The following is a 24959-nucleotide window of genomic DNA, read 5'->3' as shown; positions in this document are numbered from 1 at the left end:
GATCTGATGTCCCCACGCTGCCCTTCATGTGTTCTCTCTCTCTCTCTCTCTCTCTCTCCCCTCCCTCTCTCTCTCAAACACACACACACAAGTAAATCTTGAAAAAGGTTATGGATAATTATAAATTAATTATATCTCCTTTTGTATTTTCTAACTTTTTATAACAGGCATGTGTCATCCTCATAAGGAGAAAAAAATCAACAAAAATCTTTAAGAACTGCCAGCTCAACATACCATCAATGGGAGCCACTTCCCCACTTGCTTCAAAAACCAGAGTGGCTCTTGGCTGGCTGCAGGTGTTTTCATACAGGCTAATGAAATGTTGCTCTATTTTGTATAGCTGCTATGAGGGAAGCCCTGAGGAACTACAAGGAAATTTGATGTACCAGTGGGATGAGCCCCACACCTCTGCAATGCATGATTCTCTTTAGAGAGTGTATCTCATTATACACACAGGGTGGCCTTGAATGGAAGGTTCTACTTCCTATGCCTCCAGAGTGCTGGGGCTTGAAAGGTGTACTAGTACACACGACTCAAATTAAATTTATCATCATGGGGAACATCCTTAAGTTGTATGTATCTAACTGGTTCATCATGGTCTGTTGTGCCTGGAAATAGGTAATGGAGGATTTGGTAAATGTTTGTTTAATGACCAAGTATTCCCACATCTATCTATCTGTTTATCAATCTATCCACCCACCCATCAGTCCATACCAACATAGGCTCGTATCACCCAGAATGGCCTCAAACTTGCCCAGTAGCAAAGGATCAGGTTCCCCTGATACTTCTGCTTCACTCTCCTGAGTGCTCTGGGATTACAGGTATGTGCCATTGTATCTGAGTCCCACCTGTCGTACTGGCAGTGATGTCCCCTCCCCTGAGTGTGGCTTGTCTGTTTGGGGTGAGCCCTCTGAGTTCTGACTCACCGACAGAGGCAGGATAAGCGGCACTCCAGGGAGAAGGTTCCTTGGTGAAGACTGGTAGTTAGTCAGAACCTTGAACTCAAAGCCAACTTTCCCAATGTTTTTCAGTGTGATTTCACGCTCTGTGACATGGTCAAACAGCTGGAGAGAGGGTGAGAAGAAGGACGGTTACTTGTATGTGAGATTCTGCTACCAGCCTGACAAAGGGGATCAACAAACGTACCCCACAAAATGCCCTCCTACATTCCATAAGATACTGGTCAATCCACATTCAAGCAATGTAAAAGCATCTCCCCGGAGAATCTTGATTTTCTAAAATAAGAGGATTTGCTTCTGATTTGATCCTATTAAAAACACAATATTTAAATTCTGAATGTTCTAGAATTAATTTTCCCATTGGTACCGGGAGCCATAGGTAGATTTACTAGCACAGTTCGTGAACTCATATGGTAGGCTTAACATCCCCAAGCTGGGGCCTACTTTAGGGGTTCCAAGGACAAACCAGGGCAAAACCAGCTGTCTTAGGTAGGATCAGGTCCATTTAGGGTGGCATAGCTATAGAGATGAATTGTAACCAGTTTATCAGAAGACCCTGGAGGTGAAGAAGAAAACCACATTCTATTTGGATAACAGAAGCAGCAGAGAAGACAGCGGTCAGTCTTGGATGACTCTGAATGCAGATGCAGTCTTCAACCTACACACATATCTGCACATACAATTCAATAAGTTCTACTTGCTGTGTAGCTACGTAACAGGGACCAAATGAGGTAAAAATTGCTAAGAAGTACAGTCTCCGAGTACACAACACACAGAGAGTCGACTGATGGCTACTCCTACCCCAGGTAGAAAGCGTGTTGTGTCTGAGATGTGCCAAGTGAAGGCAGGGAGGAGGTAAGCTTCTGGAAGGAGCTGAGCTGTGACCGACTGGAGGAACAGGTCTAAGGTGGCAGAGCAGGACATGAGAAGAACGGTGCATGAGAAACTGTGGAGGCAGAGAGGGCTGGGGTACATGAGAGGCAGTGGGTAAACCCGATTGGCCACAACTAAATGGGTGGCTTATAATGGGGTATTATGGTCAACTCAATGTGTCTGGAGCATCAGTTAAAAGAAGAGTTTAATGGCTGGGCATGGTGGCGGACTCCTTTAATCCCAGCAATCAGGCGGCAGAGGCAGGTAGGTCTCTGAGTTCGAAGCTAACCTGGTCTACATGATGAATTCCAGGGTTATACAGAGAGACTCAGTCTCAAAAACCTCCAACAGCCCCCAAATAAAAACCACAAGAGGAGGGCTTAACAGATCCCCCAATGTTACAGGCTATTGCCAATATTATAGGTCATCTTCCAGAACTTGACAGTAAGACCCTATTGTCAAAGATACCACACATTTAAGTCGTGGAACACGAAGAGATCCAGCTGGTGCTCTACTGGGAGTTGCATCTCTGCATAACAAACTACCTCTTGATTGGCTATATGGTCCACCCCATAAGATGGCATGTACACCTGTCATGGAGGCCAAGACCTGTGGCTACATAAGTCATGGGCTCCAGGGTAAAGCCTAGGACTACACTAACTCTGCTAAAAGGACATACTATTAAAACGACTTCTAATAAGTTAATACCATTTATCAGTGCATCTCCCAGCCCTCATGAGTGAAGCTTGTTTTTGTAATAGATGGCAACATCACAGAGACCCACAGCCAATCAACGTGCAGAGAGCAGAGACTTCTGACTGCTCGGTTCTAAATAAGATGTCTACACCGCGCCTCTCCTCTCAAGGCTCGGGGAAGTGGAAGAGGGGGACATAAGGGTGGCCAGAGACAGATGTGGTGGGTAAACTATTTTCCAGATGCAGCTGGGTAGCTGCATTGAGGGAGGGAGTGGACATGGAGTCCCAGCCCTGGCCAGCAGCTACTGGTATTTGCTGCTGGAGACCATTCTCTTTAATGGTGTGACACCTGCTACTGATTCCACTCTCAGGAATAGCCAGCTGATACAAACAGGGCCCAATGGGGAGAGAGCATGAGTGCAAGAGCCAGACAGAACAAGGTGCATAGGAGATTGGGGAGGATTATGAGAGGAGCTGGGTAAGGGGGGCGAATAGGATTAAAACACGCTGTGAAATTCTCTAAGAATAAAGCCGTTATAAAAAAAAGACTCTAAGATTAAAAAGGGGTGGGGCTTAGGACATCCTCAGTAAGTGATCTAATTGGTCACAGAGAAGGGAACTCATGGTGACTGTCTACCATGACCAGGGCAAAGCACTGACCGGTGGTGGGATGGCCTCGCTGCCCATCCTCATCTTAAGGATGGGAGATGCTGAGGCCTGAGAGGTGAGGAGATGCTACTAAGGCGACAGTAGGAATCCAGACAGGATAAAAAAAAAAAAAAAAGCAAACGAAAACAAAACAATGTGCTCTTTTCTCAATACTGTGCTGCTGGGGTGAACTGCCCAGGGAATGATGGGCTTTTGAAAAAATGAAACCCCAGGCCAATGCTGGGCCCACTGAATCAGACCCTAGGTCCTCTATGTACTACAGTGTGGGCAGACTGCTGTAGTATTTAGGCCTGATAGCCAGGTGTCATTGTGCATGCGTGTAATCCTAGCACTTGGAGGTGTGCGTGGGAAGATCAGGAGTTTGAGGTCGACCCTTGGCTATAGTAGTGGGGTTTGAGGTAAGCCAGGGCTGCAGGAGACCTCTTTCAAAATCAAAAACAAGCCGGGCAGTGGCAGCGCATGCCTTTGATCCCAGCACTTGGGAGGCAGAGGCAGGTGGATTTCTGAGTTTGAGGCCAGCCTGGTCTACAGAGTGAGTTCCAGGACAGCCAGGGCTACACAGAGAAACCCTGTCTTGATAAAACAAAACAAAACAAAACAAAACAAAACATCAAAAACAAAAACATAGGTATGGCCTGTGGTGGGATTGAGGTGGGTAACTTGGAGATGCTGTGCTATGGGTATGTGGAGTGTGTGGGAGAGAACAGCAGGACCGCCTTAGAGCCTGTGAATGGAGGGGTGTGAGAAACTAGCGCTAATGAGACACAGAACCGGAAAGCGAGCATCCTCTGATGCTTAACCGGATGATGCATCCGGAAGAGGTGCACGTGGAACAGCCAGTGAAAAGGACCACAAACGGGGGGGGGGGGGGGAGGACTGGGGCAGAGAAGCTGAATACAGATGAAGGGCTGGAGGCATGAGGACCACAAGCCATGTTTAAGGCAAACCCAGAAAACCCCCACCTGATGTCACCTGTACCTGCAATCCATAGTTAATGTCCTTCGTGTCAAAGGAGTAGTTGACCAGGGACGCCTCCCCTTTCAGGATTATTTCATAGGTGGGCCCTCCTTCCACTTCGCACAGAGCCTTGGCCCGGGCGATGATGTCACAGTGTCCGTAAAAGGTAAAGGAGATCTGATGGCTGCTGTATGGCCGCATGACTCCGTAGAGGGGCAAAATGTCAAACACCTGCAGAGAGAGGAGTCCCACGTGGGACCAGCTGTCAGGACGACGGGTCTGCAGTGGGTGAGTTAAACTTCGTAGGTGGGCAGGCTCATTCTTGACTCTCGACTCTCGAGCACATGCGAAAGGGACAGTGGAAATGCTCTGGGTAGATGTCAGTTTCCGATATGGAGAAGGTGCCTGGAAGTGTCAGTGCTGGGTGATTGAGAACCTTGGGGTTACCACTTACTTCTTCTATCCCAATAGAAAGCATCTCATCCTGTTCATAGATCCACAGGCATTCTGGGTAGTCCGGCTGGCTCTGGCTTCTTTCTGTTCCTGCAGAACTGTATTTTATTGCCTGGAAATGAAAGAGGGAAGGAAAGCTAGCAAGCACATGCTCATCATTGCACACCTCTCCTTCCTTGAAAGGAAAAGGAAACACAGCGACTATGGTGGTAAGAATGGAGCATGTAGGGGATGGAGAGATAGCTCAGTGGCTAAGAGCAGGTACTGCTATTGCCAAGGACCGTAATTTTGTCCTCAGCACCCTTGTTGAGTGGCTCAGAGGCATCTGTAACCCTAGCTTGAGTGGATCTGTCTCCCTCTTCTGGCCATGATGGGTACTGCATTCATATGCATTCCCCCCCCCCCCCAACACAAGAATATATAATTGACATCACGCTTTTTTAAAACCTGGACGATTAAGAGGTGGTGCACGCCTTTAATCCCAGCACTTGGGAGGCAGAGGCAGGTGGCCAGCCTGGTCTACAGAGTGGGTTCCAGAACAGCCAGGGCAATACAGAGAAACCCTGTCTCAAAAAACAAAAAAACAAAACAAAACAAAACAAAAACAAAACCTGGACATTTGTTTTTCCTACGATGACACTTGGATAATGCTCAAAGTGCAGATATTTATGGCAGAGTCATTTTAACTGGGGAGTTCTGAAAGCAAGCTGCCCACAAAAACTGCACAGTTTAAAAAGTGTGTGGACCACACTTCTCCATCCACAGAGGATGATTCAGTTTGTGTTTGTGGACCAGGAACAGTGCATACAACATGTTCTTGAGAGAAAAGGTGTGTTTCATTCATGTGGGATTACAGAGGCCTCATGTGAGTCACACTCTGAGGGGGTGCAAACTCATTCTGAGGTCTGAATGTGCAAAACCGTTATCTGGGAGACTGCTAAGAATTTCAGTAGTGTTTTCTTAAGAATGGTGGGAGTCAAAGGAGTTTTGTTCTGATATTTCTGTATTGCACAAATTTTCCATGACAAGCATCTCTGAATATGGACATTGATGGATATTCAGAAGACAAACGTGTGGAATGAAAAGGTAGAGAAAGATCTAAGGAAAAAATTACCATCAATTAAGAGTTTATAGTACTCACGTGTGTATATACATCTCTGTCCTGTGTGTGTGTCTGTCTACACCTTATGTGGTGGAACAGCCCTCATAAATGAGCATTATTTAAAGTATTAAAAGTAGTTGGCTGTCGGGCAGTGGTGGCGCACGCCTTTGATCCCAGCACTTGGGAGGCAGAGGCAGGTGGATTTCTGAGTTCGAGGCCAGCCTGGTCTACAGAGTCAGTTCCAGGACAGCCAGGGCTACACAGAGAAACCCTGTCTCAAAAAACAACAAAACAAAACAAAAAAGTAGTTGGCACATATTTGTGATACAAAGTTAAAATATTGAAAAGGGCATATGGTTAAAAAAAATAATACTTCCAGCAATGTTCCTTACTCTTCAGTTGTAGACAGGTAAACATTGTTGGGTGTTTCAATAGATTCTATTTGATTATTTTCTTCATTCGATGAACTTTTGAAAAATTAATTTAAAATGTCTTTATGTGCATATCTGTGCATATGAGAGTGGGTGAGCACACATGAATCGGGGTGTCCGTGAAGGCTAGAAAACAGTGCTAGATGCTCTGCAGCTGGAGTTACAGGGGGTTCTGAGCCTCCAGATATGGGTGCTGGGCATGTCCCCTGGAAGAGCAGGAAGTGCTGTTAATGGACTCTCCTGTCTTTACTTCACTAATACTTACAGAAGACATACTATGGACCAGTCCCAGGTACTAGGGATAAAATGGTGAACAGAACAGGAAAAGGAAAACCTCTGCCCTCATGACCCTGGGGCTTCTTAGCTATTCTATGCATAAGCAAACACACACACACACCACCACCACCATTACCACCACCACCACCACCACCACCACCACCACCACCACCACCACCACCATTTAAAAGACACAGAGACTGCTGAGTCTGCCAGCTGGACTGCTTGACACATGCACCCACTCACTGAAGTGGGAAAGGATAGTGGTTCCCACCACCAGAGACAATGGGGGAAAGGCTTACAAGTATGGAATGTGTATTAGGTGCTCAGTAAGTGCTAGCTGTTGGGGCTGGAGAGATGATGGCCCGTACAAGCAATGGCTGTTCTTACAGGGATCTACATTCTATTCCCAGCACCCACCAGTTTTAGAGAATCTGATGCCCTCTGCTGGACGCTGTGGGAACTGCATACACATGGTACACATTTGCACATGCAGGCAAAATTCATGTGCATGCAGGCACATACACAAAATATTAAAAAGTAACCATTAGTTGTTGTTTTTATATACTTCTGCCTTGACAGAGATGGTAGCACACTATGTGCCCTCCCCCCTTTTTTTACATAGCACTTTTAACTTAATATTTCAGAGATTATACCAAGCTATAAAGAACCTATTTGCTTTTTGTAGTAGAACTCCACGACACTGCCTTATGCAGATGTAATTTGGTTTATCCAGTTAATCTCCTGTTGGCAGAATTGTTGTTTCCAAAATGTTTGTGCTCTTATGAACAAAACTGTGATGTAGGCTAGTTATGGCTTCGTATAAACACAGCGTCATATCTGAAGAATAATTTAGAAGAGGAAGCATGCATTTTAAATATTGATACACCTGCCAAGTTATGTGTCAAAGAGGCTACACCGATTTGCTCCCCTGCCTGTATGTATGAAAATCTCTGCTCATGCCCATTTTTTTTTTTTTTTTTTGCCATGACTCAGTCCTAGCTTGGACATACAGTAATTACATTTAGCATTTTTTTTCAATTTCCTTCCCCCCCCCCCCATTTCTAAGGTGTAAGAAAAAATATCTTTCTAGTGGAGAACTCTGTATCTCCAGTGGTTTTCTCAGTCTATCATCCTAGAGGAAGTATTTAAGGGTATATATAGTGTATAGGTGTGTGTGTGTGTGTGGGTGTTACAGGTGCTGTGTGTATATGTGTATATATATGTATTGTGTACATATGTGAGAACAGGTGCTCATGCACATGTGTATACATGTATGTGGAGGTTAAATGTCAATATTTACATCTTGATCACTCTCTACCTTATCTTTTAGAGGTAGAGATGGAGTCGCTCACTGACCCAGAAGCTCAGCCCTGTCTCCACACACACGTCATCAGTGCTGGGACTGCTGATGTGTAACCCAGCGAACAGCCTTCACATGGTTGCTGGAGATCTGAACTCACGTACTCACGCTTGCATAACAGCCACTGAGTCATTTCCCTGGCCCAGGGCTGTGAATGCACCTTGGCATCTACTATGTTATTCCTGAGGAAGATACTTCTCTGTTAGTGGCCCTTATGCTGGGGATGGGAAGAACATGTGACCACCCGGACCTGGAGATCTTCAGTTTTTCACTTTTTGGAAATCTGTGTCCTGCGGTATCCTGGCCTCTCCCTGAGGTGCTCACTCTGGAGAGAAGCGACCTGGACAAAGCTCCCCGGCTTCATGCCAGCTCCCTCCCAGTGGTGCACATAGACTCCTCTCCGCTTTGGGAAGGATCTTTCCCTTGCTAACTCTGCCCAGGAGCAAAGGGATCATACTTCCGAGACCATAGTGGACGTCGCCGGCTTTTTGATTTCTTCAGGTCCAGCTTCATCGTCCATAAGGATCGTCCTGAGGAGTTTAAGGGAATGTGAGAATCACTGCATTAGTAGCTGTCAGCACCAGCCCAGCTGCAACTGTGCCCAACCCCACTTTTCTCTTCCTCTCTGTCATATCCCACAGTAAGTAGAGTATTGCTTAAGGGACACTTTCTCTAAGAGGTCAGCGGGCACTGCTCAGCTGTTCTCTGCCTTCGCATGTATAGAGTGGGCCACAGCACTGCTCAGTCTCCCAGTGGCCACCCTTTCCTGGGGCACCAAGTTCGTGTCCAACTTACAATGCATGCTGGGAAGCATGGGCAATTCTTCAGACCGTTTGGATGTGTCCTCGATGCTCAATGTTCAAGGTTATAATGTTTAACCTTGTTTTTGAGACTAGGTATCACTATGTAGCCCAGGTTGGCCTCAAACTCATAATTCTCCTGCCTCAGGCTCCTGAGTACTGGCATGACAGGCAGGCGGATTTCTGAGTTCGAGGCCAGCCTGGTCTACAGAGTGAGTTCAAGGACAGCCAGGACTATACAGAGAAACCCTGTCTCAGAAAAAAAACAAAACAAAACAAAACAAAACAAAACAAAACAAAAACAAAACAAAAACAAAACAACAACAAAAAAACCCCTCTGTCCCCCATCTGAGAGCAGAGATGGTTCTCAGCTCTTTAACTCAGGCCCAGTGGTGGGCCAAACTCATAGAATCCCCTCACGTAGCTGTTGGCTAGTGTATGGCTGAATGGACAGGCGAGGGATGGAGGTTGAGGCATAAGCTCAGTGAGAGGAAAGGACGCTGCTGGGGATAAGCCCACACGGTTTTGCCTCCTTACTTGATGGAATCACTGAAGTCCATCTCGGTGTACTCTGCCATTGGTGGGGCAGCTAGAGAGCTGGCGGTGACTGAGGTTGCTGGGATGGACTCCATCTGGGACAAGAAGGCGCTGTAGGGCTTCATACATGGTGCAAACCTACCAAGACAAAGAGGCGCTGTAAATTACAGATTGTTGGCCCCTGGGCTTGGATTTTCTAAGGCCATTCTTGTGTCCTATGCCAGAAAGATCTAGAAGGACAGCCTTGGGCCTTCCCTTGGACTTGCATTCTTCAAATCTCAGCAGTCTCAATCCTCAGATTTTTCAGTGATCGCCCATCTCAGCCTGGATCCAGAATCTCCCCTCTGAGCATACACAGACTCCTGGGATTCCCCCCTCCCATTCCCCCCCCCCCCCCATTCCTGGCTGACTGTGAGCTTCCCCAGTTCCCCCAGGACTTGTTTTTAACAGGGCACACAGTGTGTTGCCTGAACTGCACAGCCAACCCTATGTAGGAATGTATGAGGATCTGCTCCCAGAGAAGCAGAGAGCAGAGCTGAGATCAGGGTGCAGTATGTGAAGCACTCCCTGCTGGGATCCTGGAGGGGGGGGGGGGGGGAGAGCAAACAAGATCCTCAGCAACTTGCTTGAAGCATCCCAGTGCTGGCCCCCATTGGTGAGCTTTGCTGTCACTCAGGTTCTGAGTGGGCGGGGCGCTCAGGGGAAGTCAGGTGGCTGCACCAGCTGGCTCCTGAGCCAGCCCACAGGCTCAGGTTTCATTCATTAGATTAGAAAAACCTTTGGCTGTCGCCAAGGTCAGGGCCAAGGAGGTGGGCTCGCCCCCAATCCTCTTTTCTTTCTGGACACACATGACTTTGCTCTGAACTCTTCCCCCTTCTTCCCCTATCTCTTACTGTAAGTTTCAGTCCAGTTCACTTATTTAATAGTTCCGGTCCCATTTGAAGTCAGTGGAAGCTCGTGGCCTGCAGGGCCCTCTCTTTCCTCCGGAGAGGGAAAGTCTCCCTGGCTCACCACAGCTCCTCATTCACGTTTCGGGATGGTGTCCACTTTCTGTGAGGCCAGAAGTGCTGTTTCCTGAATCTCAGACATCCTGTTACCACTTTCTGATTTCTGCCTACCCAGCATTACCCAATAAAGCGATTTTATGGAGGTGTGGTCTACTTGCCAGATTAACCCATCAGCAGCATACCATTTGATGGAATTTTACAGATACCCAAGTATCTACTGCCATGTTTGTAGACAGACTGTTCCATCGTTCCCTTAAAAGTTATGCATCGTCCTTGTGGATCTGTGCGTTATGGCACAGTAGATAAGTTTCACCCACAGCTTCATAGAATTGGAGCCTGACATCGGTTCTGACTGGTTCTGACTTCTTTGGTTCAACATAAACATTTTAATGTAAGTATTGGTAGATGGAACAGTATTCTCTATAAAAACCAAGTAGTTCTCCATAGCATGGATACTGCTCAGTCTTCTTGTTGATGGACATCCAATCTGTTTCTAGCCTTGGGATTCTGTCCATAAAAGTTGCAATGAGCTTCTGTGTATAAGCCTTTATGTGGACTCATGCTTATTGTCTGCTTTGATCTGGATCTGGTATGTTCCCCCCAAAGGCTCATGAATTCAAGCTTAATCTGCAGCTTGGTGCTATTCACAGGTGGTGGGAGTTTTGGGAGGCAAGACCTTTAGGTCCTTGGGGATAGAGCATTAAAGGACACAGTGTAACACTGCTTTCTTCTGCTGCTCTTTGCTCTCTGGCTCACAACGAGGTGAACGGTTTTACTGTTTTATATTCCTATTGTGATGTATTGCTCTGTCACAGGCCCAAAGGAAATAAGACAAACCAACATATAGACCAAAGCCTGTCCAGCCGTGAGCTGAAGTAAACCTTTTGCTTTATGATTGGCTTAGGTGTCCACTATAGCAATGAAAAACTGAGTGTCACTCATTTTTATGGGACAGATTTCTTTGTAGGGAATTGCCGGGTTATCTGAACATTTTAAGGGCACTGCAAACAGTCACACTTGGCATTCAGATTAATTTAGGCCATTCACTGCTTACGTGGTGGCAGCTCGTATGTTATCATTAGTATGCTTATTTTAAGGGATGTATTTATATGATTACTACAAATGGAATCCTGGTCTTAATTCATTTCAAAACTCAACAGGGGGAAAAAAAGTCAATGCTATTTATCTGCCTAATAAAGGCTCTGAGCAGAGTGTTGCCTGCTGTTTTATGAAGGAGGACCAATTTACTTCTCCTTGAGGAAACCCGGAGCTGGCATCATCTGTAACTGGGCTCACTACAGAACCATGAGCACTGGGAGGGGCAGGGTCTCCTCGGCTCTGCAGCACAAAGGCTATTATTACACAGAGACCAAGCGCAGTGGATGTTTGATTAGCTGGCTGGCTGGCTGGCAGGGTAGGCGGTTAACTGAGAGCAGGTGAGCAGTGGGCTTCACTCTCACCCCCACCTAGGATGGTCTGATCTTTCTTGAGCTTCCACTGGGCTTGTTCTATATCAGATGCAGTTAGTTGACTCTGATTTCTTGGCAGAGCCTCGAGGTTGGAGGGGGTGGGAGAGATATAAGGAAATCTCCTGAGAAACTTGATATAATAAAGACTCCTGGCTCCATCCTTGGGCAGATTCGGGTCTTGGGTAGGGAGGGCCCAGGACTTGGTGTTAAGTCATCCCAGATGCTTCAAGTGATAAGCAGCCACTGTGGGTGGGAAGTCACTGTGGGTAGCTCAGGACAGAGCTGATAATTAATATGGGGTTAACACTGTAGTCTTGCCAGCTAGGGACAGTGAAAAACAGTGCAGGCGATTCTGAGCACTTATTAAATCACCACAGGTCAGCGCAGATGCCTGGGGAGACCCTCTGCTGGGTCACTGTGCGCATGATAGCAATCTCTCATCTAACATTGGCACCCCCCCTCCGATGACTTCCAGATTAGAAAAGAGAGCATGTGGGCATGTCTGTCAAGGAAGAACACAGAGCTGTGGAGTGTCTGCACACTCGGGAAAAACAACACTTCAACCAGGAAGCAAGAGGTCTCTGGAGACAAACAAGAGAGTTGCAATGAGACCTTAAGCAGAACTTTAACTTGTTAAAACCTGAAGATCCCTCACCCCCATTTGTTGGTTCGGTTCTCCCCCCCCCCAAAGATTCATTTTCCCTTCAGGTATAGATCAGGTTCATTTCCTTTTAGACATAGATGATTACTTTTCTGTCCTGTTGGCTCTCATGGGATTGGATCCCGTTATTTTTAAAAGAGAGTGGGCAGCAATCAAAGAAAATCAATATTGCTCCAATTCTAGAAGATTCACTGGAGATGCCAGGAAAGGACACTCCTTGAGCTGTGACAGCATCTTCTGAATGTCAAACACAGGTTGATGAGCAGCACCAGGTCAGGCTCAAGAGGTCCCTTCTTCGTGTTTTGTTTTGAACACTGGGGTAAGAATCAATATGAACCTTTGTGCTGTACACAGTAAAATCAACTACAACAACAACAAAGTCCACTTCTCTCATTTTCTGTCCCCACTCTGCAGCAAGCTATACCATGACAAAACAAAAGACCAAGACCAAGCTTGTGTTTTAGCTGAATGTTGGCATTCTTGGGGCATCTGTAGACGGGAAGATGAGGGTCACATACACTCAGGCCTGGGCAGTGAGGTCCAGGTGGTGGGAACAGGTTAGCTTTGCAGTGGACACAGTGACTGCCGATTTGCCTATTCATTACATTTAGGTTCCGGAAGTGTCCCTTATTGAGGGCCAGAACAGCCTCTGGCTTTACGCGAGGGGCCTGCAGACGGGCTTTATCTGGCTGGACAAAGACAACCAGCATATGATATTTTCCGAATGAATGCTGTAGATGCTGATGGAGCCATGTCTAGATCACCCTGCCAGGAGGATGTGCTCATTGCCCGACACTGTGGGTGCTGGGAGCACCCTTCTCTGGAGCATTGCCCTGCCCTGACAGAAACTGCCTCACACACCAAGGATTCCTCAGGAGGGTATGATTTCCTGTAGGAAGGGCTCACAGACAGGCAGAGGACTGGTTGACAGGTGCAAGGCTGTAAGAGCCCACCCTCTTCAGCTGTGAGAGGGACAAACTCTGGTGACTCGTCCATTCTCCAGGGCTCCCTTTGGGATGGGACCTGAGGTCAGAGTTACTTTTGTAACCGCAGCTCCTGTCCCTTCCCCACCTCCCCTTTCTCTCAGGCTTCCCTCACAACAACCATCCCAGCCATGGCCTAGAGGGAACCCTTTGCACAATTCCAGAGAGGAGAGATGCTGGCTTCCAGCAACCCCAAGGCCAGCGGGTCAGAGACCGAGGACATAGGCGTGGCTATAACTGAGCACGCACTGCTCTGATGAAGCTCAGCTCGTCATGGCCAGGTTTCCTACTCTTGCCCTCCAGCCCTGAGCTTTCCCGTTCTCCACACCCCTCATGTGCTCAGTTCTCATTGAAATTCTCCAAGTACCAAGAAGGATCTTTCTCATGGCTAGCCCGTGGAACACGCTCTCCCTCTGCCTAAGGCAACTCTACGTCTCTATTCAGTCCACATCCATGTGACTTTCAAGCCTTAGCTTCGCTCTTTTCAATGGGGGCATGATTCCTTGACCCCGAGACCATGCTATGGGGTCATGTCCCTGCTTCCATGGACTGTGCATTGTGATCCACTCAGCAGCCAGGCCTGTCTCCACCACCACTGTCTCTAGCACGTGATGCTCTATCAAGTTTCAGGATGACACTCACTCAACATTTACTGAATAAGGAATTCTATCCTTATAGAGACTGGAGATGGCTCAGCAGTTAGAGGGCTTGCTGTGCAAACATGAGGACCGGAATGCAAATCCCCAGAACTCTTGTGAATGCTGGTGGGGTGGGGATGCTTGAATGTAATTCTGATGCTTAGAAGGCTGAAGCGGCATCCCTAGAGCAAGCTGGCTAGTTAGGCTAGCCAAGCCAGTGGGCTATGGGTTCATGGAGGGAACTTGCCTCAAGAAGTAAGGGAGATAGTGACAGACTTCTTCGGGTGTCCTCTGGCTTCCCCGTGCATGTACATGCAGATGACCACACATGGACACCGTGCACATATGCACAGAATCTTGTTTTGGCTAAGCATGGCATTGGATGGTATAAGAGTGACCACAATGATCTCTCCCATTCCTGTAAGCACAGATCTTTGCAAGAAAATGTTGCCTCCCCCCCACCCATCATCAAGTAGAATATTTCCTTCAGACCCCAGACCCAAACCAGGTCTTGGCTTCTCTGGCCAATGGTACTGTGTTAGAAAACACGATGTAAATAGCTCATATATCATCTAGTGCCCTGCTTAATATATATATTTATTATCTTATAGGGTTAAAAATGATTTCTCTTCTTTCTCTTGTTCCTCATCTCATTTTGAATAGCTTTCCCTCTTTCCCTTCCTCTTTTATTTCCCTTCCCTCTTCCCTCCATCCTCCTGCCTCCCTTCCCCCCTCCCTCCTTCCTTCCCTCCCTCCCTCTTCTGAATCCCTGTGTCACAATCTGCTGTTCATTCCTGTTTCTAAAGGGAACAGATGAAAACCATTGCTTTCAACTATCCTACTAGAAGGCACATCCTCCGGTGTCCCTGCCCTGCTCCCGCACTCACTGCCTGGATATGTGGTCTGCCTGCCTTGGAAAGCAAGTGATAGAAGCCGATCGGCTGCTGGAACCTTCCCTGCCAGCGTCCATTCTAGCTGTGCCACATGAGGAGGGGAAGCCAACCACAGACACCACCGTTATGGGAAAGCAGCCTGCCTCAGCCCTCTGATGTCACCGTGTTTCCAGTGCTTCCACTGGGTCGTGTGTGTCAAGGGGAAGGTGGTGAGCGCTGAGGAGCTGAAGCTCACTCAGACCTCTCAGGTCTTAGAGATGGAACCAGTCAGTAGGGGCTCTCACAAGTGACTGTCCTTTGGGACCAACTGTGGGATCTTAAAAGACCTAGGCCTGAGATGCAACAGGAGAGATTGGGTTTACTTGGCACCAGGCTGTTTGAAAGCTCCATCCATGATTCCAGTGTGCATTCAAGGCTGAGAGGCCATGACCCCATCACCGTGGGGAGAAAGTCACAAAGGAGGTATCGGGAAGGTACAATACCAGTGGGAGCCTACATTTGGTCACCCAACACTGCTCTCCAGCATCCCCCCAGGTGCTTAGTAAATACTGCCCAATTGGATCTCCACACCAGGGTACCACAAGTTCTATCACTTTTCAGATGTCAAAGCAGAGGCAAACACTTCGCTGAGCTGTGCTGGACTGACCCCAAAGCTCACATTCTTCTTCACAGTTTTGCTGGCAACCCTCCTGAGCCACTGGTGTGGATGTTCCTGGATTACTCTCTGTGCCAAAAACAAAACAAAACAGGCCTTCCCATGTCAAAAGATACCACGCTCCCCCACACACAAGGAACTTGTATTGAGTCATCTTGGGCTTTCTCTTGTAATCTAAGGAAAAGAAGACATCACTGACCTGGCCCTTGAGGAGGTACCCTGGGAGGTTAGTTCTGAGGGGAGTAAGAGAAGACAGTTATCAGACTCTACCTTGAAGCTCTCTAGAGAGACTTCAGTGAGACTTGGTCATTTCTGTGAAGCTCCAGTAGGTGTCCCCAGTGCTACACACTTTTGGAAGGGCTGCTGAACAGGTAGACTGAAATCTCATAATATGATCAGCTTCAAAGCACTTGAAAAGTACTTTCAAAACAGGAAGGCTTTAAAAGTCGGTTTCTTTGAGTGTCTGGCCTCCCGTAGAGGTAGCTTACTTTGGGAGACTTTTAATTAATGTGAATATGTAGATGCATGAACTCCTTATGAATTTCTATCTCTAAAGGAGCCAAGCAAACATAATCTGGCCTGGGATCAGATCTGCTCTGATACTTTCCACTGGCTTCTTTAGAAGCTGGCTGAGCTCACATTGAGTCTCCCTGAGGCTCATGTCCACGGCTGATATTAAAGATACTCAGAAAATACTTTAAAAAGAGTGAACCTATAACAAGGTGACCAGGAGTCTTTTATAACAACACGAAAGCAGGGGGGAAAAATGTTTTATAACCCTCAAAACTGAAATGAAAAAAACAAAAAAACAACCAAAAACATCAAAAAAAAAAAAAAAAAAAAACCCACCCTTACTGGTTCATCTGTGGGGAAACAAAGCTGGCACTTCAGGAAATAGGAGTATACTGAGTTACAAATAGACCTGGATGGCAGAGACACAGCATCAGGACCGCTTTCATGTTCTATACCGAGAAGGGTAAAGGCCTCCCTGATCTAGGGACCTCCTTCTGCTTGAAACCTTAGGTCTTCGAGGTGGATCACAAAGGCTGCAGGTTTGTTTCTGGAAGCTCAGATTTGGGTGATGTTTACAGTTCTCTCAGGCTCTGAGGTGACTCTGACCCCTTGTTTGGATCCCTCACAGCAGTGGATGGTAAGGAGTGGTGGGGTGGGGTTAGTGAGGGATGGACAGACAGACAGATGAAGATGATCATAGAATGACAGTGGCTAATGCAGTCACTCCTGACCTTGTGGTTTCACTTTCATGATTCAAAGCACCTAAGGTTGGCTCGGGGAGTTGATCGGACAGATACATTTATTCCATTTTCTTCTACTGTCTGTGACGGAATCAGTGACTGACTGAAGAGGAAGACGGGAAGGGCTAAGACGTGGCGCTGTAGTGTTGAGAGGAAAGGACAGAGAGCGCGAGGCTATGAGGAGCCAGAGGAAATTACTGATAGAGAGGAACAGATGGGAAGGCTGGTTCGGCAAAGCGGCAGATGCTGTTTTTTGGATATTAGAAAACATTCTGCATATTTCCCATACACCGGGAGGGAAAGAGATGAGCTAATGAGAGGCTAGGGGAATGTCCAGGTGGTAAGGTTCTTGCCTTGCAAACAGGAGGGCCAGGGTTCAGATGCCCAGCACCTATGTAAAAAGCCGGGTGTGCTAGCAGAAGTCTGTGATCCCAGCACTAGGCAAGCGCAGACAGGCAGATGCCTGAAGCTCACAGGCCAGCCAGCCATGCTGAACTGATAGGCTCAGTGAGACAGCCTGCCTCGAAAAATTAGGTGAAAAGTCAGAGGACAGCATCTGACACTCAACTCTAGTCTATATGTGTATACACATGTACATGTACACAGGCATGCACACGTGTACACGTGCACACATGTACACATGCACAGATTCGTACATGCACACGTGCACACTGATATGTATTATCCATCCCGCTCCCAACACAGAAATTGAGGATCAAAGGGAACCTGGGTGGTCCTGGGTGGGATTTGATGCAGGATGAGGATGTGGCGGGCCAGAAGGAAGATCGATCCGGGAAGCACACTGGAGGAGAGCTGTATTAACCAAGTGGGTCTTAGGAGGGAGAAACAGACCCGAGAAAGAGGTGACCCAAAGGCAGACAGGCTACAGAGCAGGGTGGGGGCTTGGGGATTTGCCCATCACCTTGATGAGCCAGTTGCTCTTCAGTGTGGCTGAAACTCAGGCCCCCATCTATCTCCCAGTGGCATGCGGTTGGGGCCCCGTCCCGGTTTATCCAATATGATGGACGATGCAACAGCACCTTTTTCTTGATGACCAATGAGGTGGAATAGCTTTTGATTCTTCGTGGCTCACTCATATTTCAGCTTCGGTGAGCTTCCTGGCTGCCTTGTTCTCTCATTTCTAAATTTAATTCTGCCTTTTCCTTCAAAGCTATTCTTTATTATGTATAGTAATCACTTGACGATATTATGCATGCCAAAAGTTGCCCTCAGCTCGTGACCCGTCTTTGCACCCCTTCTGTGTCTCTTTGATAAATAAATGCTCTCAAGTCTAATGCTGAATTTATGAATAGCTTTATAAAGTCTTGTATCTTGAGAAATTCTCCATTATTTAGAGATCGCTATTCAATTTCTGACTTTTTTTTCCGCCACTCACACACTGTTCAAATTTAAAAATATTTGCACCTTCTCATTTACATTGTTGACCCCTATGAAGTTTGGAATTATTTTCTTTGTAGTGTAAATTTAGGAATGCAGTTCGGGCTTCTCCTCTGTAGAACACATCGCACTTTCTGAGCAGAGCCCCTCTAGTCTCCTGGGTTCAACAATTTCAATTCTGTCATGGTTGTATGAATTTGCCACTCTGTTTCTTGGCTCTCTATCCCGTTTGCCTCTGTACAGAGACACTCATTACTATTATGGTCTTAGAGTTGAAGGGTCTTGGCTAGTCTCAAGCTGTGGCACGTTCATGTAAATTTTAAGATCAACTTGGCAGCATTCTGACTGAAATTGCATTGCGGACGTAGATAATTTTGGGAAAATGACCCCAAGTCTAGTCTTTAAAGTCAATGAAAATGTCATACTCTATCTTTGGTGATTTTTTTTTTTTTAAAGGTTATATTAAAGGGAAGTTTATTGGGAAGTTGCTCAAGGGTGAATTCACTGTCTGAAAGGATTGAGGCCAGAGGAGTCGCCATGGGGCGAGAAAGAGTAGAGGGTGGTGGTGGTGGGGGGAAGGCACATGTACAGAGCTCTCTTTTCTTCTCTAAGAAAAGGAGAAGACAGAGCATCTTTAATGATTTTTTTAAAAAAATATTTAATTTTTGTATGTCTGTGTAGCCTCTCTCTCTCCCTCCCTCCCTTCCTTCCTTTCTCCCTCCCTCCTTCCCTCTTTCCATCCCCCCCCCCCCCAGCCCTCCGTATGCGTCTGTCTGTGCTCGTCCACTAGCTATGGTATATAGCTGTGGAGGTCAGAAGACAACTTATGAGACTCATTTCTCTCCTTCTACCATGTGAGGTTCTGGGGATCAAACTCAGGTTGTTGTGCTTGGTGGCAAGGGCCTTTTATCTGCTGAGCCATCTTGCAGGCCCTGAAATACCATTTTCTTAATTAGGAATTCTTTAATTCTTAATTTCTTTTCAGACACCATGCCTGGGCTCACTTTCCCTCTTCTTAGGGACAGCAGTGGATCGCTCTTTGCTGAGGCTTGACGGAATGCCTGGGGCAGTTTTGTTGGTAAAGCTTGTTTCTGCTGACTAGTGTATGGCGGCTCACACTTCTCTTAATTAAAGCCCTCCTGTAGCTTGTGACATTTTGAAACGAAATCAAACATTCCAGCGTGGTTCACAGCCCCCTCCCTGGTCTGCCTTATAGAGCTTTCTAGCTACACAGCTTTCATTTTCTGGAGGATGGGCTTCAGTGGCTACTGTCTTATTTTATCGATTGTTTCCTCCTTTGCCTAATGGTTTTAAAAGTAAATACTGTCACAGGTCAGATTTGTCTCCCTGAACTTCTAATGCTGAGCTCCTAATTCATAGTAACTCAGAAAGCGACAGCATTTAGAGATAACATCTTGTCAGAGGTAATTAAGTCAAAGCAAAGCCCTAACCCAACATGGCTCGAATATTTCCAGGGAAGGGGAAGTAGTCTAGGTGCCTGCAGAGGGAAGGTGTCCGGAAGATACAGGAAAGCTGGTGACCTGCCAGCCAAGAGAGTCAGGAAGTCTATCCCTGCCTCAGGGTCCTCAGAGGGAACCAACCAGGCAAAAGAAATCCTTGGCTCTTGTATGAAGCAGGACTGTGGTCAGTTGAGGGTGTGACTGTCACTAAATGTGTCCCATAGGACAGATACATTTAGGGGCTAATAGAGCCCCGCCCAGAGTCTGCAGAGCAGTAGGCATCATTTCTTCTCTCTGGAGCCAACTGTTCAGACACTGACCGCATCCCAGAGACTCTGAGCATCCTCACATGGTTTCCACACTGACTGACACGTGCAGTGTGCAGAGGGAAGAGCAAAGTAATTTCAGACTGTGGAACACACTGCAGCTGTGGGGTTTTATAATCCCTGTCTGTACAGGCAAAGATCTCTCTCTCTCTCTCTCTCTCTCTCTCTCTCTCTCTCTCTCTCTCCCTCTCCCCCCTCCTCCCCTCTCTCTCCCTCCCCTCGCCTCTTCCCCCTCCTCTCCCTGCCCATCACCTCCCTCTAAATCCCCTCCCATCCCAGTGCTCTTGTTTTGTTGACTTGTCTGTGTTGCTTGGCTTTTACTGGTTTTTGTTTTGTGTGTGTGTGTGTGTGTGTGTGTGTGTGTTTTCCCAAGACAGGGTTTCTCTGTGTAGTCCTGGCTGTCCTGGAACTCACTCTGTAGACCAGGCTGGCCTTGAACTCAGAAATCCACCTGCCTCTGCCTCCCAAGTGCTGGGATTAAAGGCGTGCGCCACCACTGCCTGGTGCCTTTACTGTTAAACCACAGCAATAATACTTTCTAAATAAGCTTCGCGTAAACAACCCTGGTGGGAAGAGGGGATTCTATCATATCATCTTTAAGTGGGTTGTTTGTGTGTCTTGGGCCCCATACACAGTTTCCATGCTTGTCTTTGCACAGACCAGGACAAGTCTATCTTTGCATCCCCACAGCACATGGTACAATGTCTGGGCAGAGTCTCCACAGAAGGCCTATTCAAACGAAGGGTTGATGTGCTGTAATTAAATATATAAAACAAAGAACTGATGTGTTAGCAGGAGACACTGTCTAAGGCCAGGGCCTTATGGTCAGTGGCATCCATTGTGGTGGCCTCCGTGTTGGGGGTGACACACAGTCCAACTCCCCAGGGTGGCTGTATGCCATGTGAGAGCATTGCCCAGCACATGGGAAGTAGTTCTATTTATAGATTTTGGTCAGAATTCTGGAACCTTCCTCTCTCAGCTCCTAATATCTCCACATTGAGGGTTTGACTTCATTCAGCTGTCTACAGGAAATAGTTTTGACTCAAGACATTTCCTTTGCACTCTGGAAAGCTGTTAAGAGGGCTTTTTCTCATAATAGAGATGTGAATTTATTCCTGCTGGACTGGTGGTCTTGCCCTGTGACCTCGGAAGCAGGCATGCTGTATTTCATGGGAAAGATCAAAACTACAGAACCAGCAGATGTGACAATGCCTTAGCAGCACCCAAGGCTCCATGGTGGCAGAGCTGTTCTGGGGGTGTGGTATCCCCACTGTCAGAAAGGGCCTCCAGCTTGTCATGTCTCCAGAATACTGGTAAGGTGGGCTTGCCCCTCAGCAAGGAAGGGTCTTGTACCCTTCCAAGCAGGTGGCATCTAATTTTAGAACCAGATGTCCATGTGGCATAGGACTGGTAAGGGGAAACACAGTGGGCCTTGTCAGTCATTATGTAAGAAATCTTTGTTCTCTTCTGCCTGGCATCCATCCTCTCCTTCCTCAATCAGGTGCCTTCCATATCTTTCTCTCCAGTTTGCAGTTTGCTAAGGCAGCAATAGCAGAAGATTATATTAGGGGGAGATTCTAGCCCCCCTTTCCCATTGAGTTCATCTTTGAATTTCAAAATCCATTAACCTGCTCTAGAAACTAGCCAGAATTAGGCAGAAGGGACTGACTGGAGGGGTATAAATACCACCATCAATTGTTGCCTAAGATAAGCTGGCCGCTGTTCTCTTTCCCCATTGGGAAATAATTCATCCCTCCTCAGAGGTATCTTCCTAGAGCCCCAGGGCTGGCTGTTTGTTACTGTGTCCAACCCAAACTATTCTCTGGGAGGTAAAAGGAGTAGACACGCTTGCAGAAGCTTAAGGGGTCCTGCGAAGCGACACACTGGTAGGGAAAGAGGACTATTAATGCAAGGAACAGAAGCCTAAGTCAGCAAGAGGTCCCTGAAGCCCTCCAACTCCATGGGGCCTCTTTGTGTCCCAGAATGTCCTCAGATTGATTTCAGGGGAAAATATCGCAAAGCTATTAATTGGGGGCTACTTCTGAAATGTGGTTTGGTATCAACATGACAAAGGTACCCTTTTATGAAGACATGACTGGTAACGGCCAGCTTTTGCTGAATGTGTATGATGGGGGAAGACATTGCTCTGAAAGCACTCTGGGTACCAACTGACTCAGTACTCATCCAATCTCTGGATGGCTAAGGTTGTATGGGCCAAATGGGGGTGGAGGTATAGCTCAGTGCTCCAGCATGTCTTTTCTATATGTGAGGCTTAGGGTCAGCACTAGCATCACCACTCCATCCCAAACAACACATCACACTGATGCAGGGGCCTAGTAACAGTGTGACTTAGAGTTGTATTTTAGCTAGTACACTGAATTGCTTTGGTGTCACTGAAGCCTAGGCATCACCCCTAGAGGGATTCAACAAAGATGAAGTTGGGCCCTTGGACAGAACAAGGAACTGCTTCTAATCATGGACCTGGCTCACTTAACTACAAAAGAATGTTGAGGAGGTCAAGGAAGCCACACACTGACTATGCCCTACCCATATTTTTGGCTAAGACTGATGTAATTGATATTCCTTGGTTTTTAGAACCACCCAGGAAACATACTTCCAAGTGTGCCAAGGAAAGTGTTTCTATTTCCTGGAGGAGGGAAGACTCAGCCTGAATGTGAGTGTCACCTGAATAAGTAGGACAGAGGGAGGGTAGCAAGATGGCTGAGCAGATGAAGGTGCTTGCCTCCCAGCGTGACAACTTGAGTCTAGCTCCTGGGACCTCGGGGCAGAAGGAGAGAATCTCGTCCTGCAAGCCATCTTCTGATTTCCACATGTGTTCCCCATGGCATGTGCATGCCCAGGAATGTGTGAGTTTATGCACACACATATACAAGTACACATAATAAATTGGTGTAAATTTTTTTTTTTTAAAGGCAAAAAGGAGAAGGTGAACTTGGGACCAGCACTCATCTCTTTCTGCTCTCTGATTTTAGATACAATCTGTTTAGTCATTTTGGGCTTCTGCTTACTATACCTTCCCTGCCATGATGGACTGTGGCCCTTTAAACTGTGAGCCGAGACAAACTCTTCCTCAGCCAAGTTGTTTCTGGGAGGTGTCATGTAACAGCATGTACAAAAATAAGTAATTAGTATAGAAACTGGTATCAGCAGTAGGGTTGCTGATGTGATAATCTGACCATGAGCCAAGGGATGTGTTAGAGAGTTGGATTCTCTGAAAGGAGGCCCTGAAGGGCCATGTTTGAAGCTGTGAACATAAAGTCCATATTGCAGTGTAGATCCCAGGATGGTAGAGAAGGAAGCATTATGGGATATCTGCCAAGGAATCTGAATACATGGAGGAGAGCTGGCCCAAGAAAGAGATGACATGTACTGCAGTCAGCAGAACTAGAGGAATTGCCCAGGCCCACTGGAGCTCAGATGACATCATCATGAGCCCCAGACATTAGACATGGAGCTGCATGGTTTGTCATTTGCAACGCTGGGTTTCAGTCTTATTTTAGGCTAATCTTTCCTTGGTATTTTCCTGTTCTTCCCCTTGTGAACGGGAATGTTTATTAAATGCTATTGTATATTGGAAGCACGTAATCTATTTTTTTTTTAAAGCAAAGTGGAGGGAGAAAACCAGTGCCTCTGACCTACACACAGGCAGACAGACAGACAGACACACCACACAAATAACTTTTTAATTTTTTTTTTTTTAGAATTGTCCTTATGTAGCCCCCAGCCATGGGCCTCCTGGTTCTGAGATCAGCCTTAGTTTGTGGTCTTAGTTTGTGCCACTTTGTGACTGGGGGCAAGCAACCTCCTTTCTTTCTTCTTTCTTTCTTTTCTTTTCTTTTCTTTTTTTTTTTTTTTTAAGAATTATTTATCTTATGTATATGAGTACACTGTAGCTGTCTTCAGACACACTAGAAAGGGGCATCAGATCCCATTACAGATAGTTGTAAGGCACCATGTGGTTGCTGGGAATTGAACTCAGGACCTCTGGAAGAGCAGTCAGTGCTCTTAACCACTGAGCCATCTCTCCAGCCCGTAATCTATTTTTTAAATTTTTATTTTATAGCATGGGTTCACAGTTAAGAGTTTGGCTTGAATCTCAGAAGAGACTTTGGACTTTGAACTTAAGGGCAGTGTTGGGAGTGTTAAATACCAGGGACTGACTACATGTATTTGCATTATGAGACAAATGAAAGACTTTGGTGACTAGAGATGGGATGTTTTGATTTATGGTAACGTGTTTCAGTCCCACTCTGAGAAGGGGTATGGTATTTAATCTTGTGATGTTTAATGTTTACTATAAAATTTGTTGGCTTCAGAATCACCTATGATGCACATCTCTGGGTATGTTTGTGAGGATAGTTCCAGAGGAGTTTGACCAAGGAGGGAAGACACACAGTGTGGGTGGCATAGTCCTATGGGCTAGGGTTATGTGATGTGCGATAGTCCTATGGGCTAGGGTTCTAGACTGACCAATAAGGGAAAATGAAAAACACACTTAGCAGCAGTAATTACCTCTCTTTGATTCTTAACTGAATGTGCATGTGACCTGCAGCTTCATAGGCCCAGTCACAATGGATTGTACCCCCTCAAAGTGTGAACCAAGATAAATATTTCCTTCTTTAGGCTGCTTTTGTCATAGCACTGAGAAGATTAATATACCTTGCTGTGGCCTTGCTGAGTTCAGCCTGGTATAAGGAGAAGGTTTTCTATGCCTTCCCAAGAGATGAGAGATTCTGGATTTATCATCTTGGTGTCTGAGGGTTCTTTGGCTCCCCTACTTTACAATTCTGTGGGGGAGGTTGTACTTGCTACAACACCCTAGAAGAGCTTTGTAGCTGTGAGACTGGGCAGAGCTGTACCCTGGGTATGAACCCCCCTTACCCCCTCGGCGTCTGCATCTCTAGTCTGGTCTTTTAAAAGCAAAGGACAATTCAAGGGCAGACATTTCCTCTATCCATTCTTATATGTCCTGCTGAAGCATCTTGTTCTTGTCAAGATGTTCAGATGGGCTGAAGGGACACATCCAATGATAGACTCATATATCACTATATGTATATGTAATGGGCTGTCCACATGCAAT

The 24959-nt window shown here is 46.6% G+C and overlaps 1 protein-coding gene across 3 annotated transcripts in view; it reads right to left on the bottom strand.

Annotated features, from left to right (window-relative positions):
* Positions 1-24959, bottom strand: part of Hydin (HYDIN axonemal central pair apparatus protein) — a 360278-nt gene that overhangs the window by 129980 nt on the left and 205339 nt on the right. For all 3 annotated transcript variants that reach the window (XM_076915883.1, XM_076915885.1, XM_076915884.1), the window contains 5 exons: positions 9116-9253; positions 8236-8308; positions 4608-4718; positions 4175-4384; positions 927-1064 (listed from right to left, as the gene is read on the bottom strand). In XM_076915883.1, coding sequence (XP_076771998.1) covers positions 927-1064; positions 4175-4384; positions 4608-4718; positions 8236-8308; positions 9116-9253 — 670 coding nt within the window. The remainder of the gene's footprint in view (positions 1-926; positions 1065-4174; positions 4385-4607; positions 4719-8235; positions 8309-9115; positions 9254-24959) is intronic.

This window comes from Arvicanthis niloticus, chromosome 18, assembly GCF_011762505.2.
Source record: "Arvicanthis niloticus isolate mArvNil1 chromosome 18, mArvNil1.pat.X, whole genome shotgun sequence".
In the NCBI taxonomy this organism is placed as follows: domain Eukaryota; kingdom Metazoa; phylum Chordata; class Mammalia; order Rodentia; family Muridae; genus Arvicanthis; species Arvicanthis niloticus.
This window is presented reverse-complemented; position numbering and strand designations above follow the sequence as displayed.